Raw genomic sequence first — 15,023 nt, 5'->3', positions numbered from 1 at the left:
ACAAACGTTATAGGCATTCAGAGGCAGGACAAGCCAACAAAGAATGGAAAGGCTGATAATGATACCATTTTAATGACAATACGCTATTTTAAAATTCAAATTTAATCCTAATATATCTCTAATGCATCACTTTCTTCCACAAAGTAACACTGGCGCAGAATCCCTAAATCAAAAATATATTATAAAAGGCATCACTTAGAGGAGGTGAAGAAAAGGCAAAAAATATCATAAATCTTTGCTGCAGCACTAATAAAATTTCTAATAAAAATGCTATAAATAAACTGTAAAACCACAATGACTACTATAGTGAAAACTACTTGTGGTCTACCAAGAACCCATCCTCCCTTTCTAAACAGAATCCTAATTTTGTCAAGATAATGATGTTTCTCTCACAGCCCATGTACTTCAACATCACCACCAATCCAGTGACTGGTTCAGGAACAGACATAGGATCTAATTCTGGCCATACAAGATCAGAGGGGAAAGATTCTCTGGCTGTTCCTGTGAGAAATCTTGTTCCTCCTGAGAGGGCTATGGAAAGTGCTTCTCTCTCCTCCTTCCTAACTGAGTAAGCAGGCATGTTGCTCACACGTGATCCAACAACTTTAGGGCAAACAGTGTTAAAAAGTCTACACTACAGCAGTAATGACACTCAAAGAACCTGGACATTTTGTAACACCGCTGAGCCACTAAATCAAGAGGCTCTTGATAAGTTAGCTAATAGAACTCTATTTTTAACCAATTTGCACTACATTTTCAGTTACTTTCAACCAAACACATCCTACCAACACTCACACCATGTAAACAACCTTTACAAATTACTGTACTATATCATTTTTAATGTTTCTTTTTATTTTAACCACTAAAGTCAACACTTGTACCACCATAAATCTGACCTGTTTCTGTTGCACAATCATGAACTCAAGAAATATAGTACAACAGTGGCACATGCTATAATCCCAGCACTCAGGAGGCTGAGGCAGGAGGATTAATGCTAATTCAAGGCCAGTGTGGCTACACAGGAAGTTCAATGTCGACCTGAACTACACAGTGAGACCCTTTTTCAAGAAAACAACAAAAGAAATATAGCACATATGTTCACAAAATTCCTTTCAAGTTCAAGCTCATTTTAAAGAAAAAACTTAAAAATAACAAAAAGCCCTGACATTTATAAAAAACCTATTATAATAATTTTTAAAGCATTATTATTTAAAAGAAGAAATATTAAGGCTAAGATGATCTGTTTAAATTTCAAATGAAAACTCAATTTCCCAAAATGTTTATTTACCTCTATTTAGAAAAACAAGCTTCCAAATCGGTGAACAATCTTGACACGGGGGGTGCCCCAGAGGGCATGGAAGCTCCATAAACTCCCTCCCACAATGCCTTCCCACGTAGTCCAGTAATTCTCCTCCATTTGGCTATTTCTGATTCCTACACTGTACTGTACCCTTCAAAATAAAGTGGTAATGGTGGACCCAAACTTTTACAACAAAAACTTGCTTCTCTTTGGAAAGAAGTATTTGAAGCTTATACAATAAAAACACTTGCTTTCTGGCTAATAAAAGCCAAGGACCATCTAATGCACACAGATCCACAGATAAAGAAGCAATTCAGTTAATGTATCAAACTCTACCTCTAACATGTTAGAGTAGATTCATATACAACTGTTCACATTCTGGAGGCTGGTAACTTTCTGAAATGGTCAACCTTAAAGCAGAATAAACAAAAATGGAGAGAAATTATTAAGAGTGAAAGCCCTTTTGTGAAAAGAAAGTAAACTAAAAAAATTTTGTTATTTCTTTATAAAATTTTTTGGATTTTTCAAAATAAAAAACGCAGACTCAAATACAATTTGAGCCATATGCAGAGAATTTTAGAAAGAAAATCTACAAGGTGTGGTGGCACAGGCCTGTAATCCCTGCACTCAGGAGGTTGAGACAGGAGGACTGCAGGGAGTTCAAGGCCAGCCACAACGGTGAATTCAAGGTTAGCCTAGGCTACCACAGGGACTTCAAGGGCAGCCTGAACTACACAGTGAGACTGTCTTAAAACAAAATGTAAAAGTTAAAATTAAAAATAAAAATCTGGCTTTTTAAGTTATTTTTAAAATTAGCATAGCTTTACCAGAAAATACAGCTTTTAAAAAGAAATCTAAACAATTTTAATTGTCTGTGAAAAAAGTAATATACTCTCACAAAAATCATCCATATACGTGAGAATTAAAATGTAAATTAGAAACACTACTGCAAAGGAAATACTATTACTATTGGGGTAAAAATTCCTCTGCTATTTCCAAGTACAAGTTATATTACATCATTTCCTTTTAACTCTGCTTTTTTCAAGTAGGATAAAGTTGTGTTTTTTAGTATCACGTGCTATTATACATATTTCTTCCTAATTCTAAGTAACTACTTTAAGGAATAGGTATATATTTGCTAAGCACTCTGGTCAGTATCTGCTTTAAATTGCTTTGATTCTTAGTACATGCACTGAATCTAGAAATTCAAATGATTACTCATTTACGACATTAGTATTTCAGGGCGGGGGCTGCAGCACAGTGATAGTGTTTGCCAGCAAGCACTAAACTCTGGGTTCAATCTCTGGCACTGCAGGGGGAAAAGAAAATAGAAATGCTAGGACAACCTAAGTATTTTATTTATGACTTCACATCTTAAATGTTTTCACTTCCCCTTTGAGTTAAAATGCAAATTAAACAGAAATTTCAAAGTATGCAATAACCAACAAAATACTAAGTGATCACAACAATCTGGAAAACAGAATGCTAACCTTGAGCAACAGAATAGCCAACAAACTAAACAAGTGACTTCTGGTGTAGGGAAACAAAAGTATTGCAGTGTGCTTTCATTACACATCTCAGGGTAAATATTCTTGATGTTCAAAATAAATAAAGTTATCTACCAAAAAACTGACTCAAGAATAGTTAGAAAGTTAATTTTCCCATTCAGTCTTCCTGCTCAGAAAAGAACTTCTTGTTAACCCTGCCCTAAACAGGAATGAGGGGGGACAGTTGGTTGATCAGATTTCAAAACGTTTCTCTATGAAAAGTTAAAATTCATTACAAGAATTCCTTTTAATATTAAGGAATTTCTTCGCATTTACAAGGCAAAGATCAACTTGTATTTCAGTCTGAGCAGCTGAGTGCTGCTAAATTAGAGCTAAGTGTTTGTGGTACTTAGGATTGAATTTAGGGCTTTTGTACTAAACCACATCCCCACATCTAAACTCCCCAGGCTGGGGTGCAGCTTGCAGTCCTACTGAGTAGCCTATCAGAATACTGGGATTACAGATGTGCATCACATCTGGCCTTTGTAGTTTCATATATTCATTCATTATCATTAATGTGCTTTTCAGCTTCCAAAGTATCAGTTCTGTAAGTCTCCCCTCTTGCCCTTCTCATCCTGGGATGTTTACGACATTTTCCAGAATTTCCCTACCATAGACTTAGTGGGGCAGCAGACAGGAATAACATTATATTCGTACATTCAATGTATCACCAAACTCTGAAGTTCATGCTGGACACTGTGCAAACAAGGTTAAACACAGAAAAGATAAGATAATTTTAACTTTAAAAATTAGAAATTTGCATTTTACCTTATTCCTTACCCTGTCCTTCACCTCATTCCATTAAGTACTTGTTTACAGACTGTTAAGTGCTAATAAGGGGGACTGTAAACACCACCGAAGAAACAACTTTTGAATTCTTATTTGCCAATTTAAAAATTGGCTTTTTGCTTGATTTTTTGGTTGTTGTTTTTGTCTTTTTGAGACAGGGTTTCACTATGCAGTTCAGGCTGGCCTTGAACACACTTTGTAGTCTAGGCTGGGCTCGAACTCATAGTGATCCTCCTGCCTCAGCCTCCCGAGTGCTGGGATTACAGGCATGCGCCACCACACTAGGCAAAAGTTAATTTTTAAAAGGAAAAAAAAAAATCACTTCTGAAACAAAACAGGGTAAATTAAAAAAGGAAACAAGTCCCCAACATAAGAAAATGAATTTCAACCAATGTCTCATGATCAGTTATATTGCTTCTAGCCTTGGGTATAATAAGTGTAATGACATTAATTTGTTCAACCAACATTACCATATATCTGCTATGTACCATGCACTTACCGGGACAAGCACAGGGGTAGGGAAAATGAAAGAGCATTTCCAAAACAAAATTAAGCAGTATGTAGAGTCACAGGATAATCAGAGATGCCTTAATTAATAATAATATCAACATTTCTGGAAGAAACTATCAGCCTTACATGCATCAGCCAGAAATGGAATGACACATTATACAGGTATGCAGTAAGAAAGACAGAAATAGAAATTACACTAATTTTCATATATTATTGAGGTTTTAACCATAAACTTTAGGAAAATCTTTATAAGTATTAGAGTATGAAAAAACTTTATGATATCATATCATTATGTCAGTTTTACCACATACCTGAACTTTAAGTCTATTTCTAAATGTTTAGATTAGTGTTTAAAATTAGTTATGATTTTCACTGAGGGCAAGGCCACAGGTAATTACCAATACAATCTCAAAACAGGGCTTTAGTCACTGTCCCAACAAAAAATTTTTCAAACAATTATTTTTTAAATCTCAGCACAGAAAACTTCTCTTTTTTTTGTTTGAGGCAGGGTTTAAGTACATATTCCAGGCTGGCCTTGAACTCACTGTGTAGTCCAGAATGGCCTTGAAATTGCCATGCTCTTCCTGCCTTAGCCTCCCAAGTGCTAGAATTATAGGCATGTGTCACCAAGACTACCTAGCACAGGACATTTTAACAGTATCTGAAGTCAACTTGGGATATGAATCCTTCCTAGATACTAAGGAAAAGATCCTTGCTGTAAAAGGACTACACTGCTTTTACAAAGCTCACATAAAATCTAATTAGTTCTACTCTATTTCATAGGTGGGACAGTTTCTATCTGCACCAGTGCAGGTGGGACAGTTTCTATCTGCACCAGACAGGCAACTTGATTAGAAAATGATCAAGATTTATTGGAAAAAAAAACTCATTAGGTTAGCAGGAGCAACCTTGTAAACCAGGAATTGCACATGTGTACTCCTAAAGGGCATAGATCAAGTCTTACTGGGGTGTGTGTGTGTACAGCCAATCCTGTGAACTCCACACAACTTAAAAAATATTGCAAGACTGGCTTCTAGGTGAGCAAACAGAAGTGCTAAGAATGTTAAATATGAAAAAGGAAAATCACTCCAACTTTCACCTTTGTTTTGACTTTATGTAAATTGAGGCTACATTCAAAAACAATATGGTATCCCAACACTCTGGGAGGCTAAGGAAGAAGTAGCACAGATTCCAACCCAGGGCTGGGGATTTAGTTCAGCGGCACAGCACCTGCCCAGCAAGCGCAAGGTCGTGAGTTTAATCCCTGGTACCGGAAAAAAAACAAAAAAACAAAAAAACAAAAAACCAATTCCAACCCAGCCTGGGTAACTTTGTGACTTAGCAAGACTTTGTCTCAAATTTTAAAAAGCTCTACCTGAAGGCCCAGTACCAGACAGTCCCCAGTACCAGGCAGACAGAAAAAAGGAAAACAGAGAGATTGAGACAGAAGGAGAAACACAAATAGAGACAGAGAGAAAGAGAAGGAAAGAAAAGAGGAAAAATATGGTAGAAGAATTGGAGAAAGGCTTTCTGTCACATAAGCAGCATATAGGCTCTGGCACCACCTAGTTTCCTAGGGTAAGGTTTTATTTCCCAAACTGGGTCAGCTGTTCCTCATAAAAAGTTTCAAAGCTAAAATGTCTTAGGCAAACTATGTAAAAGAATGTTGAAGAGGTTTCTGTCTCAAAACTTTTTGCAACTTTTTTCTATGATAACGTGCTTTGTAATACCCAAAGAGGGATGCAACAGCACTATTCCCCAATCTTATATATCCAATGCACCCTTAACATTCAGAATATTCACTTATATCTCTTAAAATATAGTTTAGGAGACACTAGTGGACATTGTCAATTTTCTTCATACTTACTGCAAGACTACAACATGCTTCTGTGGCTGCTACATAATTTTTAGTCCATAAAAGGACCTAAATGAGTAACACATCAATAATGATTTCAGCCTTCTAAATTGAGGTCTAGAACTCCAGATTTGTAGACTGTAGGTTTATAAAAACAAAAATAAACCAGGTGTGGAGAAACACATTGTAATCTCAACCCTTAGGAGGCTGAGGCAGGAGGATCACAGTAAGTTCAGGCTACACAGTGAGACCCTATCTCAAAAAAACAAACAACAACAAAACTCAAAAACATAAAAAAAAGAAAAATGCAACCTGCCACTGCATAATATTTGTTACTGGTGGTAAAAACAATGGGCTTTAACTTAATATTTTCCCCAAAATAGCCAGTTAACAACAACAAAATAGTCCAGTGCAAAATACCTTATCTGAAAGAAAGACTAAGATACAGTTTGCATAGTACAGAGAAAGAGATGTTCACTGCCACATAATATTGTCAGTTAGACATGAAAATGTTTAACAGTAAAAAAAAACTTATTTATATCCTTGTAATAGTACAGCTATACACTTTAATTATACCATACTTTACCCAAAACAATGGCATTTTAGTTCTTCATTTATCATAAGGCAAATAAGTAAAAGACAGAGGCTGACAAAATACAACTATAAATTACCAGAAAAAGAAAATTCCAAAACTGGCTTTCATTTTCGTCAAAATAGGCATTTATGATGATGACCATTTTTCACAGATGATAAAACAAACTCAGTGAGGTTAGGTAACTTGCCTAGATCTTCCTGCTGATAATTATAGTCTAAATCTAAAGCCCCTGCTTTTTCCATTTGTCTTTAAACAATATTAAGACAACAGTTGAACTGTTCTCTAATATTATCTGCCACCCTTAATGCCCCCCAAAAAAGTTAACAATAATCACAGAGTTCTAATTGTTCAAATGGTACTGAAATAGTACCAATGATATATGGTTTTGTCCTTAATTAGAATATTTTTTTGTTTCCTTTACAGTATGTATAAATACAAGCTGGCACATGAAGCATACTGCTTCACCAATCCAATGTTATACACAATAGTGAAGTTCCTAGTCACAAGGTCTTAAATCAACTACTTAGCTAAAGCACTCTTAACTTGGGGGGTAGGTAGAGCTGGAGGAATAGTACTTAATTTGAAAACTGCATGAGTCCATGACCTTTTCCTCTTAAACATCACACAATGTAATGACTCAAATCTTTTCAGAGAAACAGACCATAGTTTTGCAACATGTTACAATTACAGTAACTTAAACTAAAATAGATGGTGACAATTTCTGTATTTAGCGTAAATGCCTATACATAAAAAGCACATTTAACTAGATAAGAAAATGTCATACACGGACACTTCTCCATAATTTCAAGGGCTTTAGGAGTTGACAGTATGGGTTCATTCTTTTTTTTTTTTCTTTTTTGGTACCAGAAATCGAACTCAGGACCTTGCATTTGCCAGGCAGGCACTGTGCCATTGAGACACATCCTCAGCCCTCTACAAGTTCATTCTTCTAGCTAATTTCATTTTACTTTATCGGGTATGCTTCTTAGGTATAATTCTACCAACACCACTTTTATGTTACTCTACCATGATTAAGTTTATCTTTGGGTCATAGAATTTTCACACAAAAAACAAAGGTCTACAACCATCAAATAAGATATGATTTATTCAGATTTTTATTGTCTCTCCAAACCACCCAGTATCCCAAAGTTCCTCCAAAATTTCTAACTCTAATACTCTGGGATTTATAAGGAAAACTATGACCTAACATAGAATGAACATTTCCTAAAGAGTGTTCCACGGAACACTGGTGGCCATCCATCCTCCAGATATTCTGCAAAAAGATGATTCCATGATCAGATAAACTTCATAAAATCTAGAAAAACCTGCCATGTTTTTAACATTAGAAGTTGCCTGGAATAGTTTTCCAAACTTACCAACCTCCATAAACCACCCACCCACCCCCATACACACACAGAAAGGGAGAGAGAGAAATACCTATAAATATTCCATAGATGTACAGAAAACTGAGGAGAAAGCTAGATGAAGAAACCCTAGTTCCAAAATTGAAGGACCCAGTTCAAGAGGAAGTACTAAGGGGCAAATAGTGGGTCTTTGGGTCTGTTACCATGAAAGCCAAAGTATTGCTCTCCAACAGTGTCAGATAAAGGAACCCTGGAATAGGGAGAACAGAATAGGGAGAAGGGACTAGCCAATCAAAGGCCAGCCATTCCCTCTCTACTAGCAGAAATTGTAAGGAGAAAGGGTGGAGACGTTAGCTAAGAACAACCCTAGAGCCCTGATCAACATCAATGAGGAAGACTGCCTGGACCCGAAAAGTGACAACAAATGACAGTCATTCTTATGTATGGGATAACATACACATGTAACATGGATCATTCAAAAAATTCATTGCAGAAAAACTTTGTGACTCATCAAGATGCAACAAAAGCAGCTGAGCAATTCATGGCCTTTGACACTTGAAGTCACGGGCAATTCTGTAAGTAAAGACGACTTTAAAAAGAATCTATAAAACTAAAAAACCCTCACCTACATCAAGCCTAGAGTTACTACGGAGTGATGGGAAAATATACCAAGAAACTACCATGATTATTTATAGGTCATATGATTATCCCTCAAGTTCAATAAGTTTATACATCTCTGACAATGAAAGTTCATTAGCCCAAAATCAGAAAAAAGTAACAAGGAGGAAATTAACCATCAAAGAAAATACAAAAGAATGAAGTCAATTCTTCTGTCCAGTAAAATCTTCTAAATTAAAAATACCCAATCAGTCAGAACTCAGACAAGTAGCAACTGAGGAACAAAGTAAATTCAAATAGTAAATTCATTCTTTCCCTCTCTCCATTCGTTCTGTCCCTCTCCTATCCTCCCTTTTACCCCTATCCAATTTCCCCCTTCAAAACCGCTCATCCCGCTTTCACAAGTATCTTGCCCCTCCCCTTACACTCCTTCCCTTTATTAAATTCTTCCTCTATTCCTAATCTATCATGTCTTTTTGAAAAAAAAGATCTAAACCTGTATTTTCACTGTTAAGTAGCCATTACAACTTCATCTACACTAACATATTTCAAACTTGTTTAATTTCAATGTACAAGAAACACTAATAATACTAGAAAACACAAGTGTTTTGCATAATGATACTTATTCTTTCTATATATGATGAGCTTATTATTTTTTATTATGATCTATTTAATTCTTTAAATGCTAGTTAGACTTAGTAAACTGACTTAAAAACCTATCACAACCAGCAGGATGAAAAACAGTGAGCTTCATATACAACATACCGACAATAAGTACCGAAAGGGAAAAAGTTTTAGAAAAAATTGTTTGACTGCCATGGAATAGCACAATACTTATTTATCCCAATTTCAGTTTCTTTACCTAAAACAGCCTGGGCTCACTGTGTAATAGTATCAAGTCCTAAGATTTATAGGATATTTCATGAAATTTACCAAATATTACAGTATTTATTTTTACACTGCTGTAGTAAGGTATCCCTTAAACTTTCGTATGAAATACCTGTATTTCTAAAATTCCGCAAGTGTTAATCCTAACATCCTTTTCATACACACCCACACAGCAATGGGGGCTGGGGGAATACTGCGGATTGAATCCAAGGCCTTTGCACTAAGCTACATGCCCCACTCCCCCCACCCCACTTTTTGAGGCAAGTTCTTGCTAAATCATTAAGTTGCCTAGGCTGGGCTCAAACTTGTAATCCCACTGCCTCAGCCACTAGGAAAGGCTATAAACCAATGCTTTTTTTTTTAAAATGATGCTCCTCAATTACTCATCAATATCTGAAGCTGTTGCAATAACTGATACCATTTGGCAACTACCTCTAAGTATAACTTAAGAGAAAAATAGAAGAGACAGAAATGAAATAATAATCATTTTTGAACATGTTCCTACCATGCGCTAGCACTGTTAGACAAAATAATTATTTAATAGAATATCAGGTGACTAGTCAAAAGGAATTAAATACCCAACCTATATTTCAGAAGACATTTATGATTATTCTAGTTGAGAGCTTACATGAAAATATAAATAATCACCTGTATTCAATGTGCATTTTGATAAATTGGTATGATTAATAAATTCTACTCAGGAAAAGCTAACAATGAGGAGTAACAGACGAGAACAAAGTATCCTAGAAAACATTCGGCTCAAGCCATCACCACAATTAACCCACACATGAACAAATATGAATACACTTTAAAACTACTCTAATAAAAAGAAATGTTTATGCCACACATACCAGTATCTGCTGATGTTTCCTGGGAACAGCTTTATTAATCACACTACCCTCTGGGTATAACACGCATGCAATTTGAATAAGCTATTTATTAATTAATAACTAAATATTACCAAGTTCAGAAAGCATCAAAAAAAGTTATCCATATATACACAGCCTCACAAATTTCTTTCATAATGAGTAACACCATCACAGACTTTAAGTAAACTGGCAAAGAATTCCCTATAATTCCAACTTCCCAATTCAAAGGGACAGCTGATTCCATCAATATTTAACTCACCAATAAGTTAGTTCATAATGTAAAAGTTGTTTTTACTTCTACAACTCTAAAGTATTCTAAAGTTATGCTACTAACATCAAAACTATCACTTACACTCAAGCATAAACTGTAATTATTTTAACAACTTAAAGAACAAAGAAGACAGAAAATAGTCTTTCAAATCTTATTGGCTGGAACTGGAAAATAATACATATTATTAAATTTAAATATGTTCAATGGTCTTAAGGTGATTTTTCCCTCCTTGGGCTAGTGCTCACTGGCTTAATCCCCTCCTCTATCTCTCTCCGGCTGTATTTATTTCCTCCTTCAAGGCATCAGCACAAAAGCAAGGAGACAGTTAAAGAAAAATAACACATCTGACTTTGAATGATCAGTTTTCTTACTGTCATGATAGCGTTATTAACAAAATATTAAAAATACCAATATAAAAGTGAAATAGACCATAACAAGGAATAAAATGAATTTGATGGAAATGAAGCAATATAGACAGAATCGTGGTTGACTCCATTTTTAAGAGAAACCTATCAGCAGCATAAAAATGAGTATCTAGGTGATACTTTCATAATGATAAATACAAAAACAAATATAAAGTACTTAGTGTAATACACAGTACTTAATTATACTGCTCTTCTGTTGCAATTACTGGGTCTTTTAAATATTTAGACTCAATACTTCCTGAATATTAAAATCCAACTAAAAATTACATCAGTTAAGGCAAATCTAAATTATCATATTAAATCCAACAATAATTGTGGTAAATTTCTATCAGAGGACACCCCCGCAAAAAAAAATGTAAAAAAATAAATTGAGGTCAATTCACAATCCAGGAACTTCTTCAACCTATATTGGTTTTTTATATAACATCAGGTAATGAGAATAAAATAGAACATTTCTCCAAGATGCAGTAGTCAATTAACACATGAAGAACAGTAGATCTATTACAATACTTAAATGAAAAGATACTTATTCTTAACCTAAATTCCCCTAAAGATAGTAATACTACTTAGATCTCCTAGCTTTTTCATTCTTAACTTTCTTTTCTTATGCTTTACTCAAACTTTTATGATTGATAAACCCCATATTCAAGACCTCATACTCCAACTTAAAAACACCCGAAGGAACTGGGGGTATAGCTCAGTGCTAAAGTGCTGCCTAACATGCCCTCGTTCCATCCTCAGTATTGCCAAAAAGAAAAAAAAAGAAAAGAAAAACCTGAGCAGTAACAAACACTGCCCAGACCTAAAGTATACACATCAATTCCTTAAAAATTCTATTCTCTTGTTCTCCAAATACTGAAAAACAGTAAGTTAAAAGAGACTGCACCTTTGTCATGCCACATACAGTATCCAACTTCTAAAAACAGAATGTGTGAAGGATACCACAAAAGAATTTACTCAATTTTGTGAGAAGTTTCTTGGCCGATTTTTTGTTCTGTTTTGTTTGTTTTTTTGTTTTTGTTTTTTCTTCAGAGAGACTGGATTTTACTATGTAGTCCAGGCTGGCCTCAAGCTTGTGGACCATCCTCATGCCTCAGCCTCCCAAAAGCTGGGATTACAGGCATAAGCCACCATACCAGGCTCCTGGTCTTAAATTATTAAAAGAAATCTCAATTCCCAATATTGAGACTGGGAATATGTATTGCTCTACCACTGAGCTATATCCCTAGCCCTTTCACGTTTTATTCTGAGACAGGGTCTCACTACATTGCCCAGGTGGGACTTGAATTTACAATCCTCCTGCCTCAGCCTCTGTAGGTGCTGGGATTACAGGTGTGTGCCACTGCACCTGGCTATGAAATTATTTTAAATATATTAATAAAAATATATTTGGCAAAATTCTTGGTCTTTTTACCTTTCTGGCTTTACATAAACACATAAAGTGTTTTTATACAACTAGAAGAAGCAACATTCAGGAAAATTCATTTAGTGGAAAAACAAATTATTCTAACCATATGGCAACCGATAGCATGAAACTACTACATAAACTCAACCAAAAGCCAATAAAGGATATGGCTTTGTCTTTTACCATAAATTATTTAAAACTACATCTACCACTGGTACATAAGAAAAGGGTCATTATTTTGCAGTGAGAAAGAATAATCATAATCACAGACTAGAGTGCCACCATGAAACCACCACTGAAAAGCTCAAACTCCAATTCTAAAAGTATTGAAACTTTTTTAATCTTCAAACAAAACACTACAGAACTTCTAAATTTATTAAACATGCCATGTAAAACTACAAGTGCTTTATAAAATATTTTGCTTTATGGAATATTTTACATATTAAAAAGATATTCTAACAAAACCAATACCAAAGTCAAAACTGTCTTGGAGAAGTTGCTTGAAAAATGGTTTAGATTTCTTACATTCCCAGTATGACTCTAGTAGTCTGTTTTTAAAAATCATTCCATTCACATTTACATATATCTTAAAACGTCATGACATTATTGTCGCTAGAAATCTACCGCTGGCACACTGGATAAATAAAATTTGTATGTCTATCCTTGCATCAGTGATTACCTGAGAAACTAATTTGAAATAAACTTCAAATTAAAAAACAAAAATCAGCACTTGATTTTTTTACTTCAGGAGAGCTTTATGGAGGAACGAAGATACTTCAGAATAAAAACTTTACAACAAATTAAAATTATCAGTATTGCAAAAGCACACCATGCTACATGCAGTTGGCCAAAATCCTTCCAAAGCCGAAGTTCACCATAGGTCTGGGAGACGACGTGAACTGCGGGACCTTACACTATGTATAACATCAGAGGCTGAAAAACTTCAGCCCAACCAAGCCTTCAAGTTTGAAGGTCACGAGGAGAATTTGCTCGTGTCATTGATCTTTCCCACTACAACAGGTCTTAATCACATCTACGTTTAGTAGACTACACCAAAAATCTACCCAGTTTAGATTGAAATTCGATTCAGAATAAAATCTAACATTTTAGAATAAAATCTAACATCTGATGCTCCTAAACATTCTCAAACAACTGTTGTCATAGTTTTAAAGTATTTATGTCATTGCATTTTAGGAACGTAACCATTTTTGGAAGGTCCATTTTGTAGTCATTTCCTTTGTCCGACAGAGAGATAAAATAAAACCCACTGATCACTACATTCATGATCCTGCCGCCCTAAAATAAACACAGGTATTTCACTATCTCTTCCCATTTCAGGAGTGATTTCCCAAGTCTGGGAAAGAATGTTTCCACCAACAAACACCTTCCACTGAATGGCTGCTACGCTGCCAGGGATTAGGCAACTATGAGCAATAATCCATTTTGCCTATCCCAGAATTTACTTTAAATCTCCTGCTGCTGACCTAAAAACGTAAGTTCTTTATCATAAATTCCACAACAGCTAGGCCTTACATCAAGGCAACAATTGAAAAGTGTGATTTTTACTCCTGGGAAAACACATACCAAAAACTAGGGGGAGAAAATCTTGAATAATTGGTGTCCTTTTAGTTTTACTACATATGTATCTTTTCTCATTAGAGGCTGCTCATAACTCTCTGTAACAAGTAAATATAACGCCCAGCTAAAGATTAAGAGTTAGACAAAATACACACTTACCCCATTCTAGGTATTCAAGAATGTTCTTCTCTCTTCTTAATGGAGAATTATTGCATTCATCATAAAGGCAGATGAGTATATCCAGTAAGGTCTCCACACTGAAGCACTGCCCATTGGTCTGAGCTGGCCCATCCAAAATAAACTGCTCCAACTGCCTCAAACGCACTTCTCCGGACATGTTTGCTTCGATTTCTGTTGGCTTTCTTTTAAACTGTTATTAGACTTTTTCCTATACCTATTTGAACCTAAACTTTAAAAGGTGTGGTTTTAAAAATAAACCACTTGTTATTCCAACAACTGTCATGCAATGCCGGTGCTGAATTAAACATCCAATACACCAGTAACCTCACTTAAATGAAGCGTCTTCAATTTCACCCATATACATATATCTTGAGGGCAAGTTACCATAAAATATATATATATTTAATACATCTTAAAATAATACAATTGGATACTTAAATAAAAAATTAAAAGTACAACGAACTCAACACTTCTTTAAAAAAAAAAGAAAAGAACTCTTCTCCTTCATTCAAAATTCAACGCGTGCAACAGAATCCTGAAACGAATCCGGTTGCATCATTAATGAGTGAAGTCCCCTTACATCCGCAATTCACTTCCCGGGAAGGAGGAAAATAGAAAAAGGAGGAAAAAAAACAGCATGAATAGGAGGGGGAGGGAAAACCAAAAATTCTGCTGCAAATCTTCCCAACCACCACTTGGATAACGCATCCACGGCAATTTCTCCAGCGGGAAAGGGAGGGGGCGAGGTCCCCGGAGCAGCTTCTCCTTGGCTCCGAGCACGCCAAGTCTTGCCCGGAGGAGGCTTTTCCTTCTGCTCCCGAGGTCTTTC

General features: G+C 35.5%; 1 protein-coding gene across 1 annotated transcript in view; it reads right to left on the bottom strand.

The window, feature by feature from the left end:
- Cdc42bpa (CDC42 binding protein kinase alpha (DMPK-like)) overlaps positions 1-15,023 on the bottom strand; it is a gene marked incomplete at its 5' end in the record, with an annotated part of 272,087 nt that extends 257,064 nt beyond the window's left edge. Inside the window, 1 exon segment of the mRNA XM_005374798.2 lies at positions 14,174-15,023. Within this exon segment, the coding sequence (XP_005374855.1) occupies positions 14,174-14,351 (178 nt within the window).

The sequence above is a fragment of the Chinchilla lanigera genome, unplaced genomic scaffold, assembly GCF_000276665.1.
Source record: "Chinchilla lanigera isolate Chin_1 unplaced genomic scaffold, ChiLan1.0 scaffold00005, whole genome shotgun sequence".
In the NCBI taxonomy this organism is placed as follows: Eukaryota; Metazoa; Chordata; class Mammalia; order Rodentia; family Chinchillidae; genus Chinchilla; species Chinchilla lanigera.
The sequence above is the reverse complement of the archived record's forward strand: the minus strand, read 5'-3'. Positions and strand labels throughout refer to the sequence as shown.